The sequence below is a fragment of the Pagrus major genome, chromosome 21, assembly GCF_040436345.1.
Source record: "Pagrus major chromosome 21, Pma_NU_1.0".
Taxonomy (NCBI): domain Eukaryota; kingdom Metazoa; phylum Chordata; class Actinopteri; order Spariformes; family Sparidae; genus Pagrus; species Pagrus major.
In genome coordinates, this window is record NC_133235.1 from 18924655 (window position 1) to 18951969 (window position 27315).

The following is a 27315-nucleotide window of genomic DNA, read 5'->3' on the forward strand; positions in this document are numbered from 1 at the left end:
ACAAGAAACAAAAGCAGCAGAGCGTCATTGTTGAGACCAAACATATAAAATCAGTATCACAGTTATGTAAGCCAGAGGCTGGTGGGCCCGTGAACCACCAGCCTGTCAAAACATCATGAAAATAACCACTCACAGCTGCCTATTATCTGCCGGTCCCCTGGAATCATGGGAAATGTAGTCTTTAACCAAAATGGATCATACCAATCTTAAAGAACGGCGTAATTCGTAGCAAAAACACGGTTTCTCTTTTATCTTAAGGATTTAAAGAAACTACGTGTTTTCTTGTGTGTTTGTATGGCATTTTGATTTTCATTTACATTAAATAAACGCGGAAATCATCGATAAAGTCATTGTCGGCCCCCCTTCCGTCACTGAAGAATACAGGCAGCCCGTCGCTGCAAGCTCTCTTCTCCCGTCGGATTACAGCCGAGGCGGCACGCCAAGTGACGGTTACTGAGCCATAAAACGTCGAATAAAGCAAATAGTAAGTGCAGTAAAGTGGTATTTTGTGACCTTGAACATAATACAAAGTGTGCTGTTGTAAAAACCCATAAACCACTCTGAAATTTTAGTTTTCAAGCGCCACGTGGTCAACGGAACTACTAGTTGCTGAGGCTGTCAAAAACTCAACGTAACTAACCCTAACTTTAGCTAGTGTCTGGGTGAGCAGGCGACTGATGAAACAACTGGCATTAATATAACTTTAACTGTAGCACTTGACTAATTTGTGACGAGTATTTAATATGAATTACTTTGGTGGATCTGAAATGACAAATCGTTGGGGAGTTGTAGTTTTTTAGCTGTGTCCCAGTACGATAACTTCACGTTGCCTTGATGCTAGCATGCCTCATAATGTTAAGGTTTGTAGTTTATAGGATTTTTTTTGTCATTGTCTCTTATTTCTATGTTGCGAATTCCAGGCACTAAAGGTGAGTATTGGTGTTGAAGCTGCTTTTTAGCTGATGCCCAAGCACATGCACTGGTTTATTGCTGTCATATGGTGTAGTGGAAGTGTTTAACACTCAGTTGCAGGTTTATTAGGTAACTTACACCCAGCCAAAACTAGTGCAATACAATACAGCAGACCTGCAGTAAATTCTTCCTTCATCAAGGTGAAAATGTTCAACTTTATGGTAATTTTGGATAGGGGTAGACCGATTATTGGGGCCGATATTCAGTGTTTCTTCGATTATCTGTCTTTTTTTTTGTGATAAATTGATAAAATGTAAAACCACCGGTCACCACTCTGTTGTCTCAGTGTCCACAACACTATCTGATGTCACGAGTAATAGCCGATCAGCACTGAATAATCTGAATTTGCTTGCTAAAGTTACCAAGTAAAAGAAGTGGAGTGAATGTATTAAGAAGTAAAAAATGGAAATACGGTGGCAAAGTACCTCCAAATTGTACATAAGTACAGTACTTGAGTACATTGTGCTTGATGATATTGCATCAGAGGTTATTCTTGACTATTCTCGATTCGAGACTAAGATGTTTATTTTTTCTGTAAATGTAGATCGGTTCCAGTTATCAGTCTCCTTGATTACTAATAATCGACATCAGCCCTCAAAAAGTCATATCAGTTGACCCCTAATTTTGGAGGCTGTACTTAGTGTTGCTGTTGAACCATATTGCACTTTACTGAGTGGTGTTTCCCTTATTTCATCTAATCTCATGAGTGTATAGAAAGTAGGGCTGCAACTACCTTAATTGATAGAATAATTAGTCGATCTTTGTCTGTAAAATAGAAAAAAAAAATTTAAAAAACTGTCCATCAAAATTCCCAGAGCCCTAGATGATTATTCAAATTGCTCATTTTGTACCACAAATTGTCAAAAGAACCAACGATATTTCATTTAAACTGTTACAAAACAGAGACAGTCAGAAAATACTCACATTCAGGAAGTTGGTTGGCATTTTTGTTTGAGAACTGACCCAGATAATAGATCTTTCTGAAACGTTTCAGCTTTAAGTCATCTTAGATTAACGCAGTGCAATTCAAAAGTTGAATCAACACCTCTTCGGGTAGAAATTATTGCCAGGCTTTTGTATTAATCTGCTATAGTTTTAGCTAGATGTTCTTAATAAAGTGGCAACTGAGAGTATATCTGCACTAACAGTGCTTGCAAGTTATTTATTTATTTATTTTTTAGTATTCTTTGAAAATGTAGTTGTTTTTTTCAGTTCATGCATGAAAATGTAAATAGTGTCTCTTGGTTGTGATGTTTGCCTGCTTGTCTAAAGGTAGCACTGCTATCTGAAATATTTTGGATTGTCTTTAATGAAGCTTGATTTATTTTCAATATCATTCAAATTTAAGCGATTACTTTGAATTATTTAAATATTCCATCCCACAATAGGTAGTGTGCATTATCCTGCAGCATGCCAAAACAAAGGTGAGCCAGACGGTGTTGCACAGGTTGGGTTTTTGAATGTTACAAAAGCAACGTCTTGACACATTTAATGTATAAACAGTGCTTCTTTGTTAATTGGGCACAGCTGCTGTGTTTTGAAAGGATAACCTTCGAATGTTTCACCACACCTGTCATTAACTGGGTGTTTCAAGTTAAAATTTCAATGCTCCTTGATAAAAAACCTAACCTTAAATGTAGGCCATTTTTATCTGTTATTTGTGTTAGCCACATTACATTTTGCATCGCATGTTTTGGCTTTGCTTTTCAAAGGTCCAATGTGAGATTGATCAGTAAACTGTTAACTTTTGGGGGCATTATTCCTCACCCTAAAATCATGCACAAATGAGGCCCTCTACATTCTCAGGTCCATTCTTATAGTCATTTACAGCTCATTCTGAACTCTTCCTGAAATGGGACATTTAAGCTTTTTGATCAATCCAAGCCTCATTGCCCTCAAGACCACATTGGCATCACATATCAGCTGTGATATGAGCTTTCATTGACGTGTCTAACCAGCAAAGTTCCTTTGTGATGCTAACTTCACACTGAGCTAATGGCTTTAGCTTCCACCTGTTGCTTCTTTTCTCTCCTCATAAACCTGATACAAAAGTGAGTAAAGAAGAGACCCCCTTTAAAAGAGAAATGGATCAGTCTTTTCCCAACTATCAGCATGGAGGAGCCCCTCAGCCTGCAGCACCAGTGGGTGCCTTCAGGCTTGGAAATGTTCCCACTCAGGAGAGAGGCATCATCAGCGGAGACAAAGTCCAGTTTGGGAGGCCACGCCGGCACATACGTTTGTCCCAGTCAGAGGGACAGGGCTCTGGGACTGAAGAGGAGTGGTTGAGCTCCTCCATGGAAGGGACCGGCTCCTATGGTCAAAGCCCCATCCTGCAGGGCATGCAGGCAGAGGGAATGTGGTACCAACGCAGCGCCTATGAGCATGCGGAGAGCAACTACCAACGTTGGCGTGCTGCCAATGGCAGCGGAGCGCTGTCATCTTCTCCGAGGAGTCCAAACACTAGAGGCTACCAGAGCTTCCAAACCAGACGCAGCCGCGGTCAACAGCAGGATCAGGGACACCCCGTCACCACCGTGAAGGCCTCTGGTACGCCCCACCGTCAAAATAGTAAAGGGCGCTACCGAACGTCCTCTGAGACCGAGCAGGGGGGCAAAGGCAGCAGGGGTCCGACCCAGAGGAGGAGAGGCCTCTCTGAGACGGAAGGCAGGCCCAGATGGGACAAGTATGGCACCTTTCACACAGGGAATGAGAGAGACATGATGTGTGTTTTCCGTTTATTTAACTATCATGTTCTTTTGGGTTTTTTTTGTTGTCCGTCTGCATTTTTGTTTGGCCTTTTTCAGTTACGCTAACTTGTGTATTGTGTATGATATGTTTGATATGCAAGTGTATAGATGAGCCTTTGTTGAGAGTTCAGCCTGACTTAAAATAAACGTAGCACACTGATTCATTTAGCAGTGCCAATAGAGTGTTGAACCTCACTTAGCTTTCACCAGGTTAGGTGCACATTCCTGGTAGATTACTTTGTAATGTCAGTGCTGTATTTCTATTGTGTATCTTGCAATCATTGTGAAAGAATTATTTTCACCATGAAAACTTTCCATTATAACACGCTGTGCAGTGGAATCTGAGGAGGCATTAACTTGTACCAGTAGCTGAAACAGCCCCCATCAATGCAGACATGTACTGTCATGTATACTAAACTGGTTCTGTGTTTGATGGTCATGCAACAAAGTCAAAGTTTATTATAGCTCATATCGCAAAGCGTGCCTAAAAGGGCTGTACATATATTAAAAACGCCAAAAAAGCAACACTTAGTAAACAAAAAGGATTTTTTAAAACAAGGCATTAATAAAAGAACTATAATATGTACAATCAAACAATAATGAAAAGCGATAGCAAAACATACAGAAACGAACAGAGGGCAGAAATCACACGTAGAACACTGTATACTGTAAGCAAAAATAAAGTTTGTTTTTTTTAACCGTGCCCACATAAACTAAGTAAAAGTTGGATAGCAAAAGTTTGGTATTGAGGGGGATTTCTGCTGGGACTAAGGGGGTTGTTAGCGGGCAGTGACCAACCCTTTGTTTGATAATCCAGTCTTTGCAGACCAGGCAACTGTGTTTCACTGACTGAGGAATGTGTAGATGCCTGTCTGCTGCAGTAACTCGTCAGCAAAATGACAAGGGAGGTGAAGCATGTATGCAATAGTTTACCCAGTTTGTTTCAGTTTTTTTTTTTTGTTTTTTTTACAGAAACTGATTCCTGTTTTTCTGCCATTATTTACTGTGTACATGATAAAAATTGTCTGTGTTATGCTTTGTTTTGTCTCTCCCTATTCTACGCACAACTTCATCTGTGGCTCTGCATGATGTTGTAACCTGTAATATACGATGTCCTGGTCAAGCGTCTAATCGATCCATTGTCTGACACTCGGTTCTTGTCACTGATTGTGCTGGCTGTAAAGACTAAACACCTGATAATGGCTGCTAGTTGGGAGATAAGCTTTTGGATGCAGATCAGTGCTTTTATGTGTTATCTTATTTCTCCTGAATTTTTGACTTCCCTCTTCAGTACCAAGATGAGTGGACTGCAGTGCCTCGCCTCTGAGAACATCTGGTTCGACAAACAGCGCTACGATGATGCAGAGAAGCGCTTCTATGAGGGAGTCAACGGACCCTCCACACAGGTAGAACAAGCATTGTCTTTTGAAAGCTTGACTGTTTTTTTATGCAGCCCAAGAAAAAGTTGGGCTCCTCCTCCTGTCTCTCGGAGTTCCTTTCTTCTCCTGTCTAACTCCACAGCTCACTCTTCCCTGTCAGTCACTTGTCTGTTAGATCAAGCAATAGTTGCATCATAGTCAGTCACAGCCCTCGGCAGGCCGGAGCAGCTGTGTGTGTGCATGAGAGTTAAGCCACTCGATTTAGAAGTGGCTCATCCTAATGAGAGAGGGTCAGGTGGTTTGGCAGCTGTCTCTGCTCCTCAGGCTGACCAGGGCGGCAGCAGCTCTAGGAGTCTCTAAACAGGCCAGGGAAACAATGGAGAGATTAGTGTATGATCACTTCCAGGTCTTGGTTTCATTTCACTCAATTCACAAAAAGCCACAGGGCCTTGCTTGTGATTTCAAACAATGTGGATTGTTTGATAATCTGGTTACTCAGGATAATTTACATTATTTAATGTTTCTGGGCCTGTTACTTGGATGGAAAGTAGTTTCTTGACTGTAGTTTTAAGTGAAACTCTCGCCAAAATGCAACCTAGGCTTTTTTTTGTGAAGGAAGTGTTGAGTCTTCTTAGTGTTTTAAAAATAGCGATTTTGATGCTACCGTAAAGTTGCCCCTAGCACGCCATTGAAAATGATTTTGACCCGAAAATGAAAATACGGTAAATCTTAAAAGTGGCTTTTTCGACGTAATTATGCTTTTACACGAAGGTTTGACTCGGGTTCCTTCACAAAAAAAGCCTAGGTCACATTTTGGCAAGAGTTTCACTTTAAGAATAGTTCACGTTTCAGTACAACATGTGCTGTCTTGGGAACATGACAGCTGCACCATGAGAGTTTCAGGGCAGGTTGTCATCCTGGATTTGTGTGCCCTTATGTCTGCTGCCAAAATTGTGTGTAACCTTTATGTTGCAACATGAAGCTCAACTTCATAACCACAGCTCACATTTATTTGCATTTGATTGACTGCTGTCCTCTAGATTTATTAACTCACAAGGACCTTGTTTAAAAAAAGACCCCACGTTTTCATTCCTTTTGGAAATTATTCAAATCTTTTAATAAGAATCGTCCTAAATGTTGGGTGTATGGGCTGTCTTGCTTTTGCATGCTGCTTTTGTCTTGTCACTGCTCCCGCTCCATCACTGCTCTACCCACATATACCTTCAGGACAAAGAAGTTAATGCCATCCTGCAGGACATTGCTAAGTCCCGGCAGAATATCCAACAGTCCCTAAGCGGAGTGAGTACTGTACTACAAATGAGCCACAGGCATACAACCCCTTTAGTGGCAGGACTGTACTCACTAATGTTCGTGTACCAGCCCTAAAACAGGGGAATAGCTGTTAAATGGGTAATGAAAAAGTATTTACTTCTTGGGGATATTTTTGCCTTATTTAAGTCCCAGAAAGCCTTAAGCCTGCATTTGAGAAGAAATTGCTTATAATGCATGCTGCATTTTCTGTTCCGTGATGCTTTTTCTCCCTTTTGTTTCTGCTTCCCCCATAATCCTCATTGTAATTTGTAAGTAAGATGCTTATGTGTTTGTCTTTACATCACTGACATTTTCTATATCGTTAGCAAACAAGTGGGAAACAAAATCAGCCTTTTCTCCCGTGTAACTATGTTAATGTAAGATTAAAGGATAGTTTCACATTTTCTAGGTTTGTGTAAAAACAATTCTTGTCCAAATATACTGTATGTCAACATATATATGAAGATGTGAGTACTGTATTAAGAAATTTAAAAAATCTGAACCAGTCCTTAAATGCAGACCGTAATGCCGTTTTTCCACTAGCACTTCCAAACCTAGTCAACCCGAGCCACGCTGATTTGCTTCTCCACTTCTGGACCTGCTCCGGAGAGTTGCTTTCCACCGTTTCGGGAGTCTTGTTTAGTTACTGCTGGTGAAAACACATTTTTTTCTGTAATGCTGCTTTATAATAAAAGCTGTTAAATCACTAAATAACAGGGGGCTTTTATTGTGAAGAAGTTATAGTAGAAAGGCTATTGTGTTGTTTGCTGGAAACGGCTGCTATGAAGGGGTTAATGAGTGTTGCAGACCCAGTTTTACGGCCCATGGCATAAACATGTGGTTCAACAGTTCAAAGGATCTGTAGAGCTGCAGCATTAGTTGACATTTTGGCTTTACTTGTCATTTGATTTTTTGTTGATATAAACAGGATGAAACATTTCAAGACTGCATTAATAAACTATTCGTGTGACGATCTCGCCATCAGTTTCTACCTTTTTACTGACAACTGTGAGGCTGCAGCATGTGTAGCATCCGACTTTCTACCTACAACCGCTACTTGTCTTTTTGTCTTCATGTTTTCCTCCTCACCTTCACCTGGTACATCACTGGGTGCAGGTGAAAACTGCCCTGCAACAGGCCAAAGGGCGCCCACAGAAACGGCAGCACAGAAACGTAAGTCCTCCTCATCCAGCTTTGCTGCTCAGGCCTGCATGCAGCGTGGGTGAGACAGACAGCCACGATATGCTAGCTGTGACTGCTGCTGCCTGGAGTGGAGTGTGCTACTGCTCAGGGTTGGGCGATGTCTACTAAATTGGTATATGATGATGTCCTCAGTGAAATGTTGGGGGGATTTACTATGTATTTCTGAGTTTGAGGTAGTATTTCCCTTCAGAGTTGCCGTATGGCAGGAGTTGCTCATTAGCACACCACTGTGGTCACCACTGTTTCCTGCTGCTCTGACCCATACATACACATACATCCCTGTGTGGGGTTTAAAATGGTCTTCATCTCTGCACCACATGTCTGTAACTTAGCTGTGTTAAGCCTCAGAAACTTGAAACAAAGTTAGCAGGCTAGCATTACAAACAAAGCTAAACTCAGAAAACCCAAATAATGATGGCATGATTGAGAGAAACACACTAACAGCGGCCTACAATGTAACTGGACATGGAGACGTAACGTTCATTGAGCAGCAACAAACTTAATTTAATTTTCTCTACCACGTCACATATACAAACAACTCCTGCCTTACAGCAACTCTGAAGGGACACAGTACTTTTTTGTGCTCTCAGGTGGGGGGTCTATTGTAATCATGATATTGCGATGGTACAAGGTTCAGAAGTTGATGACTGTCAGCCATCGGCGATGGACGATGCCGTTCTCTATCGGCCCAACCCTACTGCTATTATCACAGCACTAAGATGTCTTATCCTGCATCACCATCTCACCATCCTGCATCTGTTTTGTTATACACTACCACTAACTGATTCATAATGTATAATTTGGGGGCCGAAATTAAGACCTTGATGATTTTGCTGGGTTTTGTGATCATAATTATCAAATACTATTAAAATGCAAGTAAGAAGTAATTTTCACTAGTCAAATATTTCCTTGTCTTCAATCTTGAAAATCTATTCTTATATGCAGTTTACCTTTCATGTAAATACTGAATCGATGAAACTGAAAGGAGTAGTTTGACATTTGGGGAAATACACTTAATGGCATGTTTCAGAGTTGCATCAGTAAATCGATACTAATCTCACATTTGTTCTAGCTCAGCACAAAGACTGGAAACAAAGGCAAACAGATCCACCTACTAGTGCCTCCTGCACTCACTTATTTAGTCATTATCTCATTACTTCAATCCATGCAAATATGAAACTGGCATGTTTGGTTTTTGTTTATGACTTTTGTTTTCTTTTTGTGCTGGTTGGTTGATTTGGTTACCTTGTGAAGATCAGAGCTTAGCTAGCCGTTTCCTGTGCATGGTATCGATCTTCCCGTCTTTCGGCAAAAAGAACAAATGTTTGGGTTTTTTTTCCCCAAAGATGTAAAACTACTCCCGTTACTTCCCTTTTTTAAAAATTGGGGTAATAATGAAAGTTTTTCTGCATGCTCACATTGTAAATATCAGACCTGAATCCTCTTAATGGGAGATGTTGAAAGTTAATTTTAACATCATTGTGTGTGTGAAGTGTATTCAAATTACTGTCCTGTAACAGATTTTACCCTTGCATGTTTGTTTTTTTTGCTTGCTTCTTCCCTTCAGTCTTTATTTGGATCTCACCCTGGTTGATGATGCATTCGCTTTGTCACCATTTGACCCCTGACCTGCCACATGACACTGGCTAATTAATTTCTTTGTTTCCACAGTCATCCTCACATGCAGGAGACCAGGAGCTGGTTTCACGAATGAAGAGCCTGGAACTGGAGAACCAGACTCTGCACAAAGGTGTGTGTGTGTGTGTGTTGAGTTTTTTTTTTTTTATGTTTTCATGAGCTTTCACGTACTTGTTACACACTTTTAATACTTAACTTTCCTATTGTATTTGTTTGTCAGTGGTGGAGACCATGAGAGCAGCCCTGCAGAAGCTGGAGACCAGAGTGGCTGTTCTGGAAAAGTCCCCTGTAACTGCAGCCGTCCCATGTGCCAAGGTAGATTACTAGATTATGGTAATAAGAGTTTAGTAGGTTTCTGTTAAATCTACTAAAACAAATGTTTGAAAGAGGAGAGGCCCATCTCTCTGGCATAATTTGAAATTGAATATGATGTCCTCTACTTTGACACATTTAAAAAAAATCAATTGATAAAAAATCATTCGCTGTGCTAAATGTTTTCTGTTTTTCTTTATCTTTTCTTGTTTTTGATTTTTAAGTTCCATCTTTGTTGTTTTGTTCATCTGCTTTCATTATATTTGTTTGCTTTGTCTTGTCTGGTGCTATTTACAATTAGACGTGATTGAATTGAAAGATTTTGTATGAGCTCTGTGACTTCTTTCTTTCCCTGCACACTGCTGTTATTGTGTGCCTTTTTACCATGATGCAAACAAATTGAGATTTTTAAAAACAAAAAGAAATGAGAGTAGTTCACCCTCACAGCTATTTTCCTATTCTTTTCCATTGTTTTCTCCAGGCTGCTCCCGTCAAACAGGTGGAGAATGGAGATGATGACGACGACGATGACGTAGATCTGTTTGGCAGCGATGATGATGACGAGGAGGCAGCTCGCATCAAGCAGGAGCGTGTGGATGCCTACGCAGCCAAGAAATCCAAGAAACCCGCCCTCATCGCCAAGTCATCGATCCTGTTGGACGTCAAGCCTGTACGTAACCTCCTAAACTGTATCATGTATCTCATTAATGTGCTAGGTCCATTACAGTTGTGTTCTCGTGTAGGGAACATCCAGTTGCAGAAAGACTTGATCAAAATTAGAAAATTCCCAGGCCATGAATTTGTTGGTGTAATAATTCAGTTTTTTCTTTTTCAGAAAAAGTTAAGATGTTAAAGAACTTCCTAATTAATTGATCTTCTAAAATATTTCTGTCATTCAGCCAAGTCCACTCTCAGGCAAAATGATTTAACATGCATGTAGTTAAACTTGAAAAGTATGCTGTTTTATTACACCTGATGGCAAACATTTGTAGAAGCTTTGCTGCAATATGGTGCATCCTGTGTTGAATCGTATCTTTAAGTTAATGTCCCTGTTCCCTGTGTTGCCTTAGTGGGACGATGAGACTGATATGGCAGAGCTGGAGAAGTGTGTTCGCTCAGTACAGATGGACGGGCTCCTGTGGGGAGCATCCAAACTGGTGCCAGTCGGTTACGGCATCAAGAAGCTGCAGATCAACTGTGTGGTTGAAGACGACAAAGTTGGCACCGACATCCTGGAGGAGGAGATCACCAAGTTTGAGGACTTTGTAAGTTGACTTAATTTATCTTCTGATCTCTGATATGAAGACATCTGTGTTTTATAGAGATGCACTGATCTCAATTTTCTTGGCCATCTGACTTCCCATTTTTTAAAAGTCTTATCCGCCAATTCCAATTTTATTTCTAAGAGCTAGCATTGACGACAAATACAAACATTTGTATGTACATAATAAAACATTGACTATTAAATAGGCCTAACCCTTAGATTTTATCAAACTGCACCAGATTACAGAACCTCCTCTCAATCTCAATTAAACAAGTTTCTGTAACTTGACCAAGCTCTCCATACAAATGACCTCCAACTGAAAATGAATTGCAGTACATCCCACTTAATGAAATGGTCTAAGTGAATTTAAGTTCCCCCTTATAAGCATTTACGCAGTGTAGACTGGTATCTGGGACTCTTATTACTCTAATAGGTAAAAACAGAGGGAGTCTAATGTGCTGCATTAAAAGTTCAAACAACGGAATCTCGTGTTATTTGGCATTCATAACCCTCCACTACAATGTTTTACTTTACTAAAAAGAAAACTGGTGCAACAGGTCAATTTAACACACCTTGTTGTCAACTCGAGTGACGTCCATGTCTCTGCTCCGCTCTGCGTGGACAGCAGAGGATAAGAGTGACTGTAAATAACAACAAAACGCAGTGAAGACTCTCACACTGAGCTGAAATGAAAGTTACGTTTTTGTAATATGCTCATTCTCTTCCTGATGAGGAGTTCAATAACATCCATACCACGGTGCAATCTTCTCATCTAAATCTCCACCAGAAAATGAATAAGCAGCATATTTTCCTAAATTGTCGAACGTTTGCCCTAAATGTTGAGGAAAAATAAAAACATTTCCATAGTCTGCATCTGATATGAAATGCTTTATTATTTTTCAAATAAAATAGCTTTTATGCACAAGAAATCACTACATAACATTTAAATTATTCAAATAAATATACACCTTGACTCATGATTTTTCTTCCTTTACAGGTCCAGAGTGTCGATGTTGCTGCTTTCAATAAGATCTAAGCTCCACCTGCTCTTTACCTGCTCCACCAAAGTGTCATGCTGCTCTCTGCTTGTACGGTTATTAAATGCTAAGTTTTGAGCACAAACTTCTGTCTCAGCCTAATTATTATTCTCAGTCAAACATAAATATTTTTAACCTCACACTTACAAGGTTACTCAACTGTTATGCTTGTTGGGAGTGCGGTCAGCTTCAACAATTAAAGAGAGCATAGCTTTAACGAAGAGCCCAACCCTACCCAAAATCCTGCATATACAGGCTGGGTGAATGTAGTCTTGACTTTATGGAGTAAATCCATTGTGTCGGAAACATTAAAGAAAGACAGAGTCCCTCCCCTGAAGTCCAGATACACTCCAATCCTGCTGCAGCAGGAAGCAGAGACGGTCACACTCTGCTTATTGTGCTGAAATGAACAGAGTGAGTAAGAGCAGTCCAGGCTCCAGGACTTGGAATTGTGTCCGAGCTTGCTGTCGCTCCCTCCTCCACTCCTGCTCATGTTTTTGTAGCAGATGCCGATGGAAACCCCTCCTTTACCAGCCCACTCCACCTCCCAGTAGCAGCGGCCAGCCATCCCAGCTCTGCACAGCACCTGGGCCCAGCTGGTGAAGCGAGACGGGTGGTCGGGGTAGGGCTGTGGCTCCAGACGCGTGGTCACACCTCTTCTACCATCAGAGAAGCTCAGATAAGGGTTGGCTGTGTTTGGGTCCAGGGTTATATCATTGTGATCTGGACACAGTGTAGATGAACATTGTCAAACACCAACACACATCATTGGTTCATAAAGATGGAAGCTTTTTTGAAAAATCGCACTCACATTGTAGAAAATCAGCTCTCATCTTCGGTTCCAAGTTGTATGGTATGTCAGCATCTTTTGCTGTAAGATACATGAAGGGGATGACGGACATTAAATACTGAAAAATAGTTTCAAAACAGACATGACTCAAGGCTTTTGGTCCAAGTCACTTCCAAAAACCTCCCAAGCTAGTGCAGTTTTACCTGCAGTATCCATCCTTTATAAAGACATAAGACAAGGTATTGTAAAAATGAATTCGTATTATAATTATTGATATTCAGTGAAATAAATGTAATTGAACAAATAACTTTATAAAAATGTATTCCCTCCAACACTTTCAAACTGTAAAATACCGACAGCACGAGTAAAAGAAAAAAACTAAACATAAAATGAACAGTCGAGTCCTCACGAGTCTTAAACTTCTTAGTCTTGAGTCGCTTATTTTCTGTCATGTCAAGTTCTGTGTCATCAACACAGTGACTGCAAAGTGTGACTATTTGACAGCCCTGGTTCCAGTTTCTAATAGACAAAGTTAATGTGATTTACATTTAAGTTGGAGCACTTGTTGATGGTCCTGGAGAAAAAAGCAGGCCTCTTCACATTTACAAAATGTCAAAGTGAGCTATAAATAAAACTCACGCACCTTTAGTCTTTTCAGAGGCACTTCGATTGCTGGTTTCCTTCAGGGAAATTACTAGAAATGCAGACAAGCGAATATTATTTACTGTATATAATTTCTAACAGAACGGTCATCTTTATAAGAGGTAATAGATACATACCCTTATCAGAGATCCTGTTGAATTCCCGTTCAAGTGTTTCATCCAGACTAACTGTGAGATCAGCCAGGGCTCCTCTCATGCCTTTATACATCATATATGGAAGAGCATCAGTGTTGGGCAACGCCACAGTCTTTGTGGGGAAGTGAAGAGACTTGCACCTCTGCAGTAACGTCCAACACAACCAAATTAGACGACAGCATTTGAATGTCAGTGCAACAACATCAACAAATCAGGATGGAATCATGACATTATGTGTTATTGGCTGGTCTGTCAGGAAGCAAACATGAAAAAGTTAAATAAAACATCAACTGGACTAGAATAATAATGTAAATCTTTAAAGCGAATAACTTTTGGGATATGGTGATATATGATGATATGGTTGTTATCATTATGGTGGGAAACTGACCCCAAAAGATCTTTGGCAATTACAGTTCCTCTTGACTATGAAAAAAATGTCTGACATCAATACAATAAATTTTTGGGGAAAGAACAAACAATCAAATACAAGTCCATTGTCATTATAGCCGCTGCAGGTTTGACATCTGTACAACATTATGCACTGTACATTAGTGTTAATATACACTTATTGTAACTATCATCTTCCCAAGAAGGCCACGACAGTCTGGACTAAATGTTCGTTGGAACCATGAACGTTTGATGATGTGTTTGTCAAAATGATTAAGCGACACGTTATGTGAGAATACCACACAGAGTTTGAATCTTGATTTAAAATTTCTAGTGATATAAAAGATACAAAGATGCCTCAGTTGGAATCAACTTTTAAAAAAACGAGCAAATTAAGCAGAAACTTTCCACTACAGTAGTTTCACAAAGAGATTTTAAATTCAGCCAGCGTCCTCAGACAGGTCATTCCAAAGGTCTCGGTCCCTGACTGCAAAGGCTCCTTCCTCTCTAGGTCCAAGCCTGGACCTTCGCTGATTCTGGACTTGAGGTCAGGACCTGTATTTATTAAGCTGATAAAATGTACATTTTCGACCTAAATGAAAGAGAAAAGTTAAAACTCTTTACTTTCTCTCCCCATTTACTCCCCACTGTGGAGCCAAACAAAAGTAGTTATTACATTGTGTCAATCCTTGAGGTCTAATAATCACAGTGAATGTTATTTCTTTCCTCATAAAACACAAAGATGATATTATTTTCATGATTAGTTGCACTCTTCCTCTCTGTCTCTGCTGGTGGATTAGCTGCAGTGGAACAGTGACACCACCTTATCTAAATTTCCATTTCAGCCAATCTTGTATTAATTCATCTCTATTTGTATATTATAAATACTTTACATTGTTAGAAAATTGACGTGTTCATTGCTTCTGGAAATGTTGAAATTTTACAAAAATAAATTTAACTAAAATCACATTTTTGCAGAATACAGTGTAATGGAAGTTTTTTTTGAAAGAAAGAACAGTGGGACAGTTTCATAGCAAATCATAGTCTCTGATTAGATACATCGTCTCTGAGCATACGTGTGTTTAATCAGGTAGAACTGCAATTAGCAATTATCCTCATTATAGTTTAATCTGCTGATTATCGTCACAAATAAATCGATTAATCGTTTTGCATTTTTTTCATGTGTGAGGCTGAGTGAGAAAAAAAGTGGGGTTTTTTTTCAATTTAATTTTCACTTGGCCTCACACGTGCAAAAAAAAAAAATCTAATCTCTGGAAAAAACGTTTGGATCAGACTCTGAAAATGGATCACCAGGAAAAAAAATAATCTTAACTTGCCTCTCAGGGCTTCCGTAGTTGGCAATGAATTTTTCTGGTGATCAGTTGAGTCTTTTCTTTACCTGATGAATGTGTCTCGTAGCTCATATTCAGCAAACAACTTTTCTTACTCCTTAATTGACTCTGCAGTTAAGTGTTAAATGTTTGTTAAATATGAGCCCAGAATAATAGCAAACACCCTGAAGGGTAATCAAAAGATCTAGAAACACACCGGGAGTCGGTACTAAAAGGTTAAAAACAGGTGTGTTCTGGTTAAAAGCCTGACAGCTGAGCTCTGTGTGCAGTCTGTAGCCAAGTGAGGAAGCAGCTGCAACAATGAAGTCTTGAGGAGGTAAAAGCATGAAAGATCATCTCTATTTCCAAGGTATAAAGACATGGTTGGAGTACCCTGTTCTCACATTAACGACTGAGCTCTCTTCTGTCCCATACCTGAAGGAAGTGGACGTGGTCCTCAGTGCGAGAGAGTTTCTCCAGCTCAGCGTCGGCCCTCCTGAGCTCCACCATCTCCCTCTGATTCTTCTCCAGCAGCTCCTCAGCCTGACTGACAGCTGCTCTCTCCTGGACTCTGAGCAGCTCCTTCAGCTCGCTGCTCTGTTTCTCTATGGAGCGGATCAGCTTGGAGAAAATCCTCTCGCCCTCCTCCACTGCTGCCTCTGTGGAGTGCTGTGGAGGATGAAAGTTTTCTCTTTTTTCGTCTCCAGGAATCATGCACAGCACGCCTTTAAGTGTCAACAACATATTTAGAGCTTCTCTCGATGCTCACCTTGATGTATCTAACAACATATCTCAGTTCCTTCTCTGTGTCCTTCAATTTCTGCACAGACTTCAAAGAGGCTTCTTGGAGTTTTTTCTGAGAGAATACAAAAGATGGATATCACACAGTGCTGTCCCTCCGGCTGCTCACTCCAGTATTTCTGCCACGCTTCACTTTCATGAAGGAAAGTTTTGATTTTACAATCAAAGGACTTCATTGCACCGGAGGGCCTTTGGTCTATCACTCTAAACTTTTGACACAGTAACATCAGAGCACAAGACATGTCTGCAGGACCAGGCCACATTTTAAACTCCTTGTATTCAATATTTGAAAATGCCAAAGAGAAAAATCCTTCATCTTACACACCAGAAAAAGATACTTTTGTCATCACAGTCAGCACTCGTAGCTGCATCAGCATCTGTGTTATGTATTTAAAAACCCTGAGTCAAAGTCACAGCATCGTTCATTAGACCCTCCCTGCCTGGTAAACGTCCACACCTTTCAACCACAAAATCATTTATGGCTCACTTAGGAATGTGTCAACTCCAATATCACATTCATGTCAGATCAGAGTTATGTTAAAGGGTTCACTTTGTCTGGAGGACTGAAGCTGCCAAAATTAGAAATAAATATATACATATGAATAAGTAAATAACAAGTTAATGCCTTTAAATGCACCAAAAATGATATTAAAAATAAATGTAGTAATGTATTTTATTATATAAATGTATTATATAAATAGATATTTCTCCTCTGCATTTATTAACTTTTGTAATATTTTTGTTACTTGCCTATTTAGTTTTCCATTTTATTTATTCATTTTAAACATATTTACATATTTCTGTATTTTTTTCCATTTGAAGTTTCCCCCATTTATTTATACAAAGTTCTGTGTCATTATGTCAATAAAGTGTGTCAAGATCAACTTGTATAAAGAGATGTAAAAGGAAAACACAAATATAAATACGAAAATAAATACATTTAAAAATGATTATATCAATAAATTAAATACAAATTAAATGGGAAAGTAGTAGTTGAATTAAGAAAAAGGTAAATGAATACAGAGGATAATTAAAAAAAGATTTCCATTTATGTAACATTTTATAAATTAATTAATGCCTACATTTATTTTTGGTGCATTTAATGGAATATTAATTTATTTATTGAGCCATTTTTTCATTTATTTCTGATTTTGGCCTCCTGACATTTAAATGAATAATTGTACATTTTAAGAAAGAATTTCATTTGAAGAATTTAAGAATAAGAATCAAACCCACCTGCTGAGCTGCTCTCTCCTCCACCACAGAGACTGCATTGTGGCTCTTGTGTCTCTCTTTGACACACTGTGAACAGACATACTGCTGGTCAGTGCGACAGTACAGCCTCAGTAGTTTCTCGTGCTGTGGGCACAGCTCGTCTCTCGGCTGATCTGAAGCCGGGATCAATTTATGTCTCTTCCCGTGGAAGCTTTCCTCGTGGACTCTCAGGTGAGACACACAGTAAGACTCAGAGCACACCAGGCAGGATTTTACAGCTTTGCTTTTCCCCCCCTTGCAAACACTGCATCTGACATCCTGGGGTTGAGATTGCTGAAACTTTTCCACCACTTCACCCAGGACTGTGTTTCTGCTCAGCAGAGGTCTCGGGTTGAACACCAGCCTGCACTGAGGGCAGCTGTACTGGCCTTTCTGCTTGGCCCGGTTCCAGTAGTCTTCAATGCAGTCCAGACAGTAGCTGTGTCCACAGGGTATCGTCACCGGGTCTCTCAAAACCTCCAGGCACACTGAACAACAAAACTGGTCTTGCTCAATAGAGATAGTCGCTGCTGCCATTTTGACGCTCTGAGCACAAACTGGAAGGTACAAAGATGGGCGTGGCTCTCAGGTGTGCTCATGAAAGCTTATCCGGTTTCACCTGCTGCACCCTGAAGCCTCCAATCACAGCAAATCAGGAAAAAGGCTGTCCCAGATAGAGCAAAGAGCAACCGTCAACTTCTCTTCTACACACGAGTTAATATAAGATGCACTGACCTGTGACACTTCACACGAAAGCACTGCAGTCAACCTGTTATTCCACTTCTACATCGGACACTTCATGCCCATATTTGTTCAGAGCACAATGAAATATAAACCAGCCCTCATGCAAATAAACACCACGCTTCAGTTTGTACAATTGTGTTTGCTTTTTATTTTCAGCATGTCATATGTCATATTATTACACATACATGTAAAGCAAAATTAATATTTTGTTGTTCTGGTTAAAAAAAAAGAAAATAATTATAAAAGCAGAGCTGTGTTAAAAAAAAGTCACTAAAACACACTAAATTTCTGCTGCTTAATACTTCAAGTAAATACATTGTTGAGGTGATCTTACGAGGCCCTTACAAATACTCTCCTCATCTTTATCACCTGCTCTATAATGCGAGGTGCAACTATAGCTGATAACATAGCAGTTAAAGTAATGCCAAGAGATAAACTGACGAGAGCACTGAGGTAAAAACCACTTTCAGCCCGTGCAGGTGCGTGTGAAGTGTTGATTTCGATGTCCACGACAGGTCTACTTCCTCCGGGGGTGAGCACGTCGCTGAAGGTGCCTCTGTCTGGATCCTGAGGAGAGTTTGGAGCCTGAGGAGACAGAGGAGGAATTATTAGTCTGCAGCACCCTGAGGTGACAAAAGAGAGAGAGACAGCTCACAAACATATTCTGAGATCTGATCTGTCATGACAGATGATAAACAGAACGATTTTGACAGTAAGATGGAAGTCTTTATACCACTACAAATAATACCACATACTAAATATAGACTTAAAGGGACAGTTCACCCCAAAATCATGAATACATATTTTCCCTCTTACCTGCAGTGCTTTTTATCAATTTAGTTTGCTCTGGTGTGAGCTCGTATTTATGATTTTGGGGTAAATTGTTGCTAAAAAAACAAAGTTGCTAATGATGAAAAAAAGGTTTACTTTGATTTCTCTCTCAAAGATTCACCTGACTGTTTCTCCAAAGTCGTTAGAAAGAATATTTATTGATTAAAGTGATCAAGGATTTAAAATAAACGATCAAAAGAATGACAAGTACACAGAAAAAAGGAGAGGAGTTGCAGGTATTTCACTATATATCACTACAGAAAACACTCTTCTGTCCCTGAATTGATAAATCATTTGTCATTTGCTCATATAAAATGAGCTGTGCACACTAATGTGCTGAAACACATTACATTTTCAATCATGGCTCTATTTACCAAATGGTGAGAAGGCAAAGGTGGGCAGAGCAGGTCCTGGAGTGAGGAAAGGGTTGAGAGGGCTCACAGGACTTTGGTCTAGACCAGGTGGAAGCATCACTGTAAGGACAGAGAGAACAAACAGTGTCGGTGGTCTTATCATCAGAATCTGCAGCACTCATCCTTCCACTTGTGCAGATTCAGCAAACGCTATTATAAACAAACATGTTGACGAAGGTGTTTGTGCTGCATCATAATGCGGTTAGGATGAGAAACACAAAAAAACAGGGTTTCTGCAGGGTCAGCAAGTCACAATTAAGACTTTCAATATCACATAGAATGTTTTTAAGTTAAGTGGCCAGACAAAACTATACATTTGTAGACGTGACCTAGGACTATGGGATGTCAGTAGGTTGTCAGTTTGATTCTTGTAATGTTATTTTTATAAAACAAAGTTTCAAGTCTCAAGATCTCGAGAAAATGAACCCATTGTCTCGGGAAAACAACATTTGTTATTCCGAGAATGAGCAAAGAGCCGGAATGAGGTTGTTAAAGGGTTGCCAGTTGAATAGGTCTGGTCTAAACGATTAGAAAATTAATTGACAAAGAAATGGAAAGATTAATCAATCATGAAAAGAAGAAAAACTCAAGAAATTCAAAAATTAAAGATGTGTTTACATTCATACAAGCTATTTAAAGATGATAAACATAGCTGAGAAATGCATCCCTGACTCCCAGAATTTTTAAAACCTGCATTCAAAGTCGTAATTTTGTGCCCTACTCTTCCAAATCGTACTATTAAGACGAGCACGGACATGTTTTCAGACTCACCTGTTGTCGCTTCCATCTGTTCAGCCGCTCCACCCTCACGGGGCTGTGTTGTGTCGAGCTGCACAGCAGGATGTTTCGGGCCGACAATGATGACGTCTCTCACTACGAAAGAGAGACATCGCGTTAACAAGAGCTGACAGATTAGTATGCGTCAGATAAAAAACACTAATTCAGTCCAACTCATTGGTGTACCTCTCTCGTAGATGCAGACAAATCCTTCCTGGCAGACCTCCTGCAACAGTCCTTTAAAATCTGACACAGCTGTCATCACCAGGCCAAAGGTCAGGTGGGGGTCCACAGTGACTGGAGGCAGAGCGGACAGCGCAGGTGGAGCTTGCAGAGACTGACAGCTCTGAAATGACAAACCAAGACAGACAGTTTAGGTAAAGTGTTAACGTCCTGGGAATGTGAAACCTCTCCGCAGTGTCGTTACCTGAAGGAAGCTGATGTGGTCCTCGGTGTGGGACAGTTTGTCCAGTTCAGCCTCGTTCATCTTCAGCTCAGCGATCTCCTTCTGGATCTTGTCCAGCAGCTGCTCGGCCTGACTGGCCGCCGTCTTCTCCTGGGCTTTGATCAGCTCTCTCACCTCAAAGCGCTTCAGCTCAATCGAGCGGATCAGGTCGGTGAAGACGGCGTCGCTCTCCTCGGCTACTGCCCGAGCAGAACGCTGGAGGGAGACGCAAATCAACAAATCAACCCATGTCGGACGGATCGTTGAGTTTTGGCAGTTTTAAGGGTGATAAAATACTGAATAATTAATTGTTTACAGGACTCAAAGAGGTTTTTAGCATGCATATAGTGATCAATACTGTGTGTGTTGGCACTTACAGTGAGAGAGAAAATGGCTTGTCTCAGCTCCTGGGCCTCCTTTTCTCTCTGATGAATTCTCAGCTGAGAGCTCTGCTTCATGTCACCAAGCTGCCTCTGAGAGAAAAAATGGAAACCAAAGTCACTTTTATTTCAAGGTGTTTCTTTGTGGTTATATTAAACTGAATTGGATTTTCATCTGTATGAGATTTTACACAATGTTCATCACTTAAACTTCCAGTTAAGGAGTTAAAAGGTAAACGGAGAGAAGTATGGGTTCATTCTCAGTTGGTGCATTGCTTAAAGTTGTGAAACAGGTTGTTTACAGGTACAACAAGTCTGTTTAATTGTGAAAACCGAAAAAAACCCATCAAATTTGTTATTTTTCTCAATCAGAGCAGGTCAAGATGAAAGATCCCTGCACATAAATGTATCAAACCTGGACTAGATTCATTTAGGATGTTGCAGACAGTCTGGTTACATTTGTTAATACTTCATTTTACTTGAGAAACTGGAGAAAATAATGATTTTGCTGCTTTTCCGACATCCAGAACACATTTGACCAGGTCTAACTAAACAATCAATGTACTCAATGACCGATCAATAATCAGTTTACCTCTAGTAACTAGTAACTACACTGTGAGATAATTGTAGTGGAGTAAAAACTAAAATAGTCCCTGAGAAAGTGGCATTAAAAGACATAAGACTCAGTACAAGTACCTCTAATGTGGACTTCAGGGACAGTACTTGAGTACTTAGTTACACTCCACCACTGAGGAACAGTCAGTGATCAGCAGCCTTGTCTTTAATCAGGTGATTTGATTACCTGCTTCTGTTGCATCTCTTCCTCAGCCAGCACCGTGTCGTGCCCCTTGTGTTCATCAGTCAGACACAGGTAGCAGATACACTGCCTGTCTGTGCGGCAGTACACCTCCAGCAGCTTGTCGTGTCGGCCACAGATCGTCTCCTTGAACTTTTTGGAGGCCGACACCAGCCTGTGTTTCTTGAAGGCAGCGGACTCGTAGTGAGGCTGGACGTGCAGCTCGCAGTAGGAGGCCAGACACACCAGACAGGATTTCACAGCCTTGTTCTTCCTCCCGGTGCAGACGTCGCACTCCACGTCCTCGGCCTCGGCAAAACTTTGCTTTGAAGGCGTCGTGGCCTCTTGGAGTCCAGTCTTTTTGAATTTCTCCACCACGTCGGCCAGCATGGTGTTTCTGGCGAGCAGAGGCCTCGGGTTGAAGTTCTGCCGACATTGTGGGCAGACGTAGACCCCCAGGTAGTCGTCCTGGTCCCAGTAGTTCTTGATGCAGTCCGAGCAGTAGCTGTGTCCGCACGGGATGGTCACAGGGTCCCTCAGCACGTCCAGACAGATCGAGCAGTTGAACTGGTCCTTGTCCAGAACCACTCCGGCGTGCGCCATCGTCCACAAACAGCGAGGAGAGCGTAGAAAATGAGCGAGAACACAGGAATCTGTCAGGCAGACAGCTGCTGCTTTGTTTACAGGAAGTGAATGGGAGGGGGCGTGGCGAGGGAGACGTCACCGGAAACGGTGGCAGGGAGTTTAAGCTTTAAAAAACAGGTACTTTCAAAATAAGGTTAAAGGTGCACTGTGTAGTTTTGGGGAATAATTTTTAGTCAGAAAAGAAAGATCTTCATTGACTGATTTTTAAGTCTAAACAAACTAAATAAACAAAACTTAAACTCAGTAAACAAATTGACCATAAAGGACAACACAATTTCATGGTGTTTTACTTTGTTTATATGTGGCGGACCCTGCCACCTTTCCAGCTTCAAACAGCGTTCTGGGGACCTTACTTTTCTGAGTTTGTATTATTACCTTATTAATATTGTAAATAATAAAATTCTGAGGTTGAATTTCTTCTCCAAAACTGCGTAGTGTCCCTTTAATGAAACTGTTTTACAGCCATATATGCCATTATCACTAAATTAGAAAATGGAAATAATTATTTAAGTTTTATTTCATGAAATAGTTTGTCTCTCTGTTTTGTGATTTTTTAAAATTTGCTTTGTGTATATTTTATGTTATAAAATATATTATAAAATTACATTTTTAGTATTAACTAATGTAAAAAAAATGAAAAGAAAAGAAAAATCTCTTTACTAGTAAAAGCATCCATAATACTACTTGAGTAAGAGTACAGAGTAAAGGTATATTATTTTAACACAACAGGCACAACATTATTATTATTGATGTATTAATAACATGTATTTTCAGCAGTATCTTTAAGTTGAAACTGGTCAATATGGATTTCATTTTAACTACTCTATATACTGTAGGATTGTTTAATCTGTTACGAAACCTTATGTTTTGTTAAGTACATTATATATGATTTTTTTTCTTCTAATTTTTCAAACAAATTTGAAAGCTACAATAAAGTAAAATCATAAATATAGTAATGTGATTGTAGTGGAGTAAAAGTACAATATTTTAATTCTCAATTAAAGTTCAAGTATCACAAAACTGGAAGTACAGTATGTGAGTACAAGTACTTGCTCACAGTCACTTCCCAACAGTGTATATATTTAATCATGACCGAACAATACCTAAATACAGTTTAATAAAAATACTATAACATAACGTAATTTGTCACCATATAGGTGTCATATAACAGATGTAAATTTTCATTTAATGCTAAATCCAATGATAATGTTAGAATAAAGTACAGGTCAGAACAAGTTCTTCTGATGTATAATTTTTTTATATTTAAGATTTGCAGAGATGGTGCTTTTATTTTGAAGGATTCAGGTGTATAATACTATCAATTTAGTATCTCTGATTCTAATATAAGTGTAGCTGCATTCAAACTCTTACTTTAATAGAGGTACAAACATATAATGAGCAATGCATAGGCTCCTTAGGTTATTCTGCAGCAGATGCAGTCCTGTCAGATATTTTACTGGATAATTATTATTGATGCATTAACATGTAGAAAGCCTTGTTTACTTTTTACTTAAATATAGCTGTCAGACTGTAAGGTGCTGATGTAGGTGTATAAAGTAGTGGAAAATGGAAAGTAACAGTACCTAAAAACTGAACTTTATCACCATACTAGAATAAATGTACACATTCTGCCACTGCGAAACACCATATACTACGCCCTGCAAAGAAAATGTTTGAACATCTCTGAATGACAAATTCTTCAAGCCAGAAATTTTAGACTTGCACTAAAAAAGTTCCTTTTTAAACTATCTGCTGGAGTTATTTGTATCAATTACACAACAATTACATTTTGTTAAGTTCCTGTAGCACAGACTTTAAAACTGCACTGGTCACATATCCAGTAGTGTCACTGAGATGTAAATAATAAGGTAGGTACAAATATTAGTCTTCAGTACAGGACAACAAACAAATCACTGATAACTCAAATATAGTTTCCAATGCATTTTTAATTCAAAATGCCTTCAAATAAATAAAGACAGTAAATAAAGTTTGGTACATAAATTAATTTCAACAAATCATATATAAGTGGAAAATAAAAGGACAGTGCATATTTTCAAACTTAAACTAACTGGACAGGATTTGTTGTCAGTGCATTAACAAGATAAATAACAGGTCACATACATCTTCATAAAATGATTTTGTTTCCTCTTCATATAGGACGATACATTACTTTGGTCACAAAATAAAGCTTTGATGCATTAAGGGGAAACTTCCAGATTTCAAAAGGCTGCCTCGATAAAACCAAACATTCTTGTTCATTGTGCGTTGCAGGTTTGGAACAGTTTGCTTATTATGCCTGTTAATTCAGATCCAAGCATTTTTTCTTGGTATTACATGCAGTTCCAATCAAGAAGCCGACCCTTTAATTGCATGAATTATAATTTGTTAAAAGGAATAAAACTGTACTGAAAAAAATTATCCTTCAAAATCAAACATTCCCTTTCAGATTGTTACCAGGAATTCAGTTCATCTACTCCCTCGTGTTACACTTTGTGCAAAATGCTGATGGGTAGATTAAACAGCTGTCAGTACATATTCATGATATCCATTCAAGTATTTCATCACATGTACATTTTTTCATAAAAAGTTGTAATTCTCTGTAAGTGTAAACTACAGCTAATCAAGAGAAACAGGCACAAAAGAATTCTTCTGTTTGTTTCAAAACATGCATCAATGTCAGTGGAAGATTACCTTTTTTTCTCTACATGCTTATCTGAAGGTTTTGCTAAATGAGAATGAAGATGTCTGAAGCAAGTCTATTCACAGTCAACTGCTGAAGAAGCTGCAAGGATAAAGCTACGTCATTGTATCGCAGAACAATTTTCACCACGATCCCAATGCATACAGTACAGTGTGTTTTTAAACATGGAATACCTTACAGTTCAAGTTTTCATACTCAGGTGTCTCAAGTTCAGTATTTCTGTTCACATCATACAAAAATACACAGCAGGTACGATCGACTGAAAAACAGATACATGGAATTTTGTAAGTCAACTAAAAACTCTACGATGTTTAACTGTTTGTGTGAATGTATGTTACTGTATATGTGCGTGCAATGCTAATGATATGTGCGTCTATACTCATGATTCATGGTGCGGCTTCACTTGTTCTTCTCTTCCAGTCCGCTCTCTGCTCTCAGGGCCTGGCTGCTGGCTGAGATGAAGCTAATCCAGTGTTTGAGGTCCTCAGGAAACTCGGGGCATTCAATCTGTACACAAACACAAAGTTAACAGAGTGCCAGAGTAGAGCTAAAGCCACAGTCTAGAGTGGAAACAACAATAACAATCAATCTAAGTTTCCAGGTTTTGGACTGTTGGTCATACATATTGTAGCATTTGAAGACATCACTGTGGGTTTTATTAACTTGTGATGGACATTTTTAGAACAGTAGAGGTGAAATTATTAGTTGATTGATTAATCAGTTGACAAAAAGAAAAATGATAGGCAAGTATCTTAATCCTAATTGATTCCTTTAAGTCTTTCTTTTTTTTTTTTTAAATTAGCAAATATTTTCTAGTTCCAATATCTAAACTCTGCAGATGTGCTGCTCTTGTATTTGAATATTTGTATGATTTGTATGATTTCAGTCTTTTTTTCAGAAAGCCAACTATTTAATATCTCATATTAGGCTTTGAGAAACTGTAAAGCGAATTTTCTGTATATTTTTACAACAATTAACAGAAATAATGATGAGCAGATTAATCAATAATGAAAATAATTATTAGTCACAACCCTACCAAAGTATAGAACTGCAACAATTGATTGATTACAAGTCAGCTATTATATTTATAGACAATTATTTTGATAATCAACTTAAGTAATTTTTTAGGAGAAAAAATACTCTATGACAGTAATCTGAATATCTTTGAGGTCTGGACAAATGAAGACATCTGAGGACTCTTGCTATTTCTCACCTTCCTTTTGCAGACAAACTCAATAATGGTCTCTGGGCTGCAGCGCACCACATTCTGCCTGCAGAGCATGACCGCGGAGACAAAACCATCTGCCTTGGACACAAAGCGCTGCTCCAAGTAAAACGCCTTCTCATCCCATCCCAATACTTTGGTCCGAATCTCAAAAGCCTCACGGAAGGCCAGCGAGCGCCGGTAGCGTATGGTAGAGGCCCCTACTACCATTTTGGCCCCCAGTTTGCGTGAGGCCATGAACAGCCCGTTTCGCATGTAATGATGGAAACGAGCAAAGTCACACTCCCTTAGGTATCGGGAGTTGTTCATGTGGCCCATGTAGTCCAAATCATGGGGAAGGACCATGCCATCAATGCTTTGCTCAGCAAGAATGTCCCATATTCGTGGTTGGAACCACGCCTGGATGAACACCTGGGCCCCCCGTAGGAAGTACCATACATCCAGACTGCAGAAGAGCAGGAGGAGGGCACCCAGCACCAGCAGCAACATCCCTCTGGAACAAATATCAAAAATGGACAAAATATTAGTGACAAGAAACAAAACTGATAGATGTTAAGGCATTATATGCTATAAATGATTTATAAACCGCTGCATTTATACTAGTCTACAGCAAAATCCTTTACATAAAAGGAGTTTGTGTTTTCCAAATGCATGACCACACTCAATATTTAATCAAACGCTCCTTTGACCTCATCAATGTCAGAGCAGATGGGTAGAAAAACAAGAGATTAGTGCTTTTTCACTCATTGGCATAACATTAAAGCTAAAAACACGGATGCAACATAATCACCCACTTCAACCTTGAGAGGACCAGGAAGCTACAAAAAAACGCTGCTGCATTCAAATGAACGCGGCTCAAGCTGCTGTGACAGCCAAATCTGTTAGCTTAGCTGCTAGCCACCGGTAGTTAGTGGCCTTTGCAGAATAAAGACTTTCTGAACGCGTAAAGTCACTATTTTAAAGTTTAGTCAATATCGAGATTTAAGTAATAACCATAAATACAGTATAATTGTATTTTTATGGCTGTAAAACTCACTGTGTGTCTAGAAGAGAGTGCTACCATGGGATGCGATGTAACTTGAAGAAACCGGTAGGAATGAATTAACATGACTTCCGGGTGTGTGACGACACGTAC

The 27315-nt window shown here is 39.5% G+C and overlaps 4 protein-coding genes across 7 annotated transcripts; 1 reads left to right on the forward strand and 3 right to left on the reverse strand.

The window, feature by feature from the left end:
- The first annotated feature begins 394 nt into the window (after positions 1 to 394).
- LOC141017395 (elongation factor 1-delta-like) lies at positions 395 to 11948 on the forward strand. 4 transcript variants are annotated; one of them, XM_073492100.1, is made up of 9 exons: positions 3042 to 3655; positions 5011 to 5134; positions 6326 to 6397; positions 7526 to 7582; positions 9284 to 9362; positions 9471 to 9565; positions 10044 to 10232; positions 10633 to 10827; positions 11824 to 11944. In XM_073492100.1, exons 1-9 carry the CDS (start codon positions 3057 to 3059, stop codon positions 11860 to 11862), a joined length of 1449 nt encoding a protein of 482 aa, XP_073348201.1. In that variant the 5' UTR covers positions 3042 to 3056; the 3' UTR covers positions 11863 to 11944. The 4 variants fall into 4 exon arrangements, with proteins under 4 accessions (XP_073348200.1, XP_073348201.1, XP_073348197.1 ...); XM_073492099.1 differs by lacking the exons at positions 3042 to 3655; positions 6326 to 6397 and adding an exon at positions 395 to 484 and having other exon boundaries at positions 5011 to 5125; positions 11824 to 11948; XM_073492096.1 differs by lacking the exon at positions 6326 to 6397 and having other exon boundaries at positions 5011 to 5125; positions 11824 to 11948.
- On the reverse strand, positions 11700 to 17776 carry LOC141017394 (E3 ubiquitin/ISG15 ligase TRIM25-like). Its single transcript, XM_073492095.1, has 7 exons — positions 17206 to 17776; positions 15938 to 16024; positions 15604 to 15837; positions 13433 to 13592; positions 13297 to 13347; positions 12675 to 12734; positions 11700 to 12586 (listed from the first exon to the last, which is right to left on the reverse strand). The coding sequence occupies exons 1-7, from the start codon at positions 17758 to 17760 to the stop codon at positions 12060 to 12062; spliced, it is 1674 nt and encodes a 557-aa protein (XP_073348196.1). The 5' UTR covers positions 17761 to 17776; the 3' UTR covers positions 11700 to 12059.
- A 315-nt stretch (positions 17777 to 18091) lies between these two features.
- ftr67 (finTRIM family, member 67) lies at positions 18092 to 22299 on the reverse strand. Its single transcript, XM_073492101.1, has 7 exons — positions 21616 to 22299; positions 20811 to 20906; positions 20416 to 20649; positions 20175 to 20334; positions 19983 to 20084; positions 19173 to 19271; positions 18092 to 18552 (listed from the first exon to the last, which is right to left on the reverse strand). The coding sequence occupies exons 1-7, from the start codon at positions 22210 to 22212 to the stop codon at positions 18485 to 18487; spliced, it is 1356 nt and encodes a 451-aa protein (XP_073348202.1). The 5' UTR covers positions 22213 to 22299; the 3' UTR covers positions 18092 to 18484.
- Positions 22300 to 24182: 1883 nt separating this feature from the next.
- On the reverse strand, positions 24183 to 27286 carry LOC141017138 (protein THEM6). Its single transcript, XM_073491757.1, has 3 exons — positions 27217 to 27286; positions 26169 to 26673; positions 24183 to 25462 (listed from the first exon to the last, which is right to left on the reverse strand). Exons 2-3 carry the CDS (start codon positions 26667 to 26669, stop codon positions 25355 to 25357), a joined length of 609 nt encoding a protein of 202 aa, XP_073347858.1. The 5' UTR covers positions 26670 to 26673; positions 27217 to 27286; the 3' UTR covers positions 24183 to 25354.
- Positions 27287 to 27315: the final 29 nt, after the last annotated feature.

Bases quoted from the DNA above. Each gene is read 5' to 3' on its own strand.
- LOC141017395 (XM_073492100.1), top strand. From the start codon at position 3,057: ATGGATCAGTCTTTTCCCAACTATCAGCATGGAGGAGCCCCTCAGCCT. The intron at 6,398-7,525 runs GTGAGTACTGTA...CACTGGGTGCAG, and splicing joins TCCAACAGTCCCTAAGCGGA to GTGAAAACTGCCCTGCAACA. The intron at 9,566-10,043 runs GTAGATTACTAG...TGTTTTCTCCAG, and splicing joins CAGCCGTCCCATGTGCCAAG to GCTGCTCCCGTCAAACAGGT.
- LOC141017394 (XM_073492095.1), bottom strand. From the start codon at position 17,760: ATGGCAGCAGCGACTATCTCTATTGAGCAAGACCAGTTTTGTTGTTCA. The intron at 13,593-15,603 runs GTATGGGACAGA...ACGTTACTGCAG, and splicing joins ACCACGTCCACTTCCTTCAG to AGGTGCAAGTCTCTTCACTT. The intron at 13,348-13,432 runs GTATGTATCTAT...CTGCATTTCTAG, and splicing joins CAACAGGATCTCTGATAAGG to TAATTTCCCTGAAGGAAACC.
- ftr67 (XM_073492101.1), bottom strand. From the start codon at position 22,212: ATGGCGCACGCCGGAGTGGTTCTGGACAAGGACCAGTTCAACTGCTCG. The intron at 20,650-20,810 runs GTAAGTGCCAAC...GTCTCCCTCCAG, and splicing joins AAGCCATTTTCTCTCTCACT to CGTTCTGCTCGGGCAGTAGC. The intron at 20,085-20,174 runs GTACACCAATGA...TCTCTTTCGTAG, and splicing joins TGTCTGCATCTACGAGAGAG to TGAGAGACGTCATCATTGTC.
- LOC141017138 (XM_073491757.1), bottom strand. From the start codon at position 26,669: ATGTTGCTGCTGGTGCTGGGTGCCCTCCTCCTGCTCTTCTGCAGTCTG. The intron at 25,463-26,168 runs GTGAGAAATAGC...GTTTGTGTACAG, and splicing joins AGTTTGTCTGCAAAAGGAAG to ATTGAATGCCCCGAGTTTCC.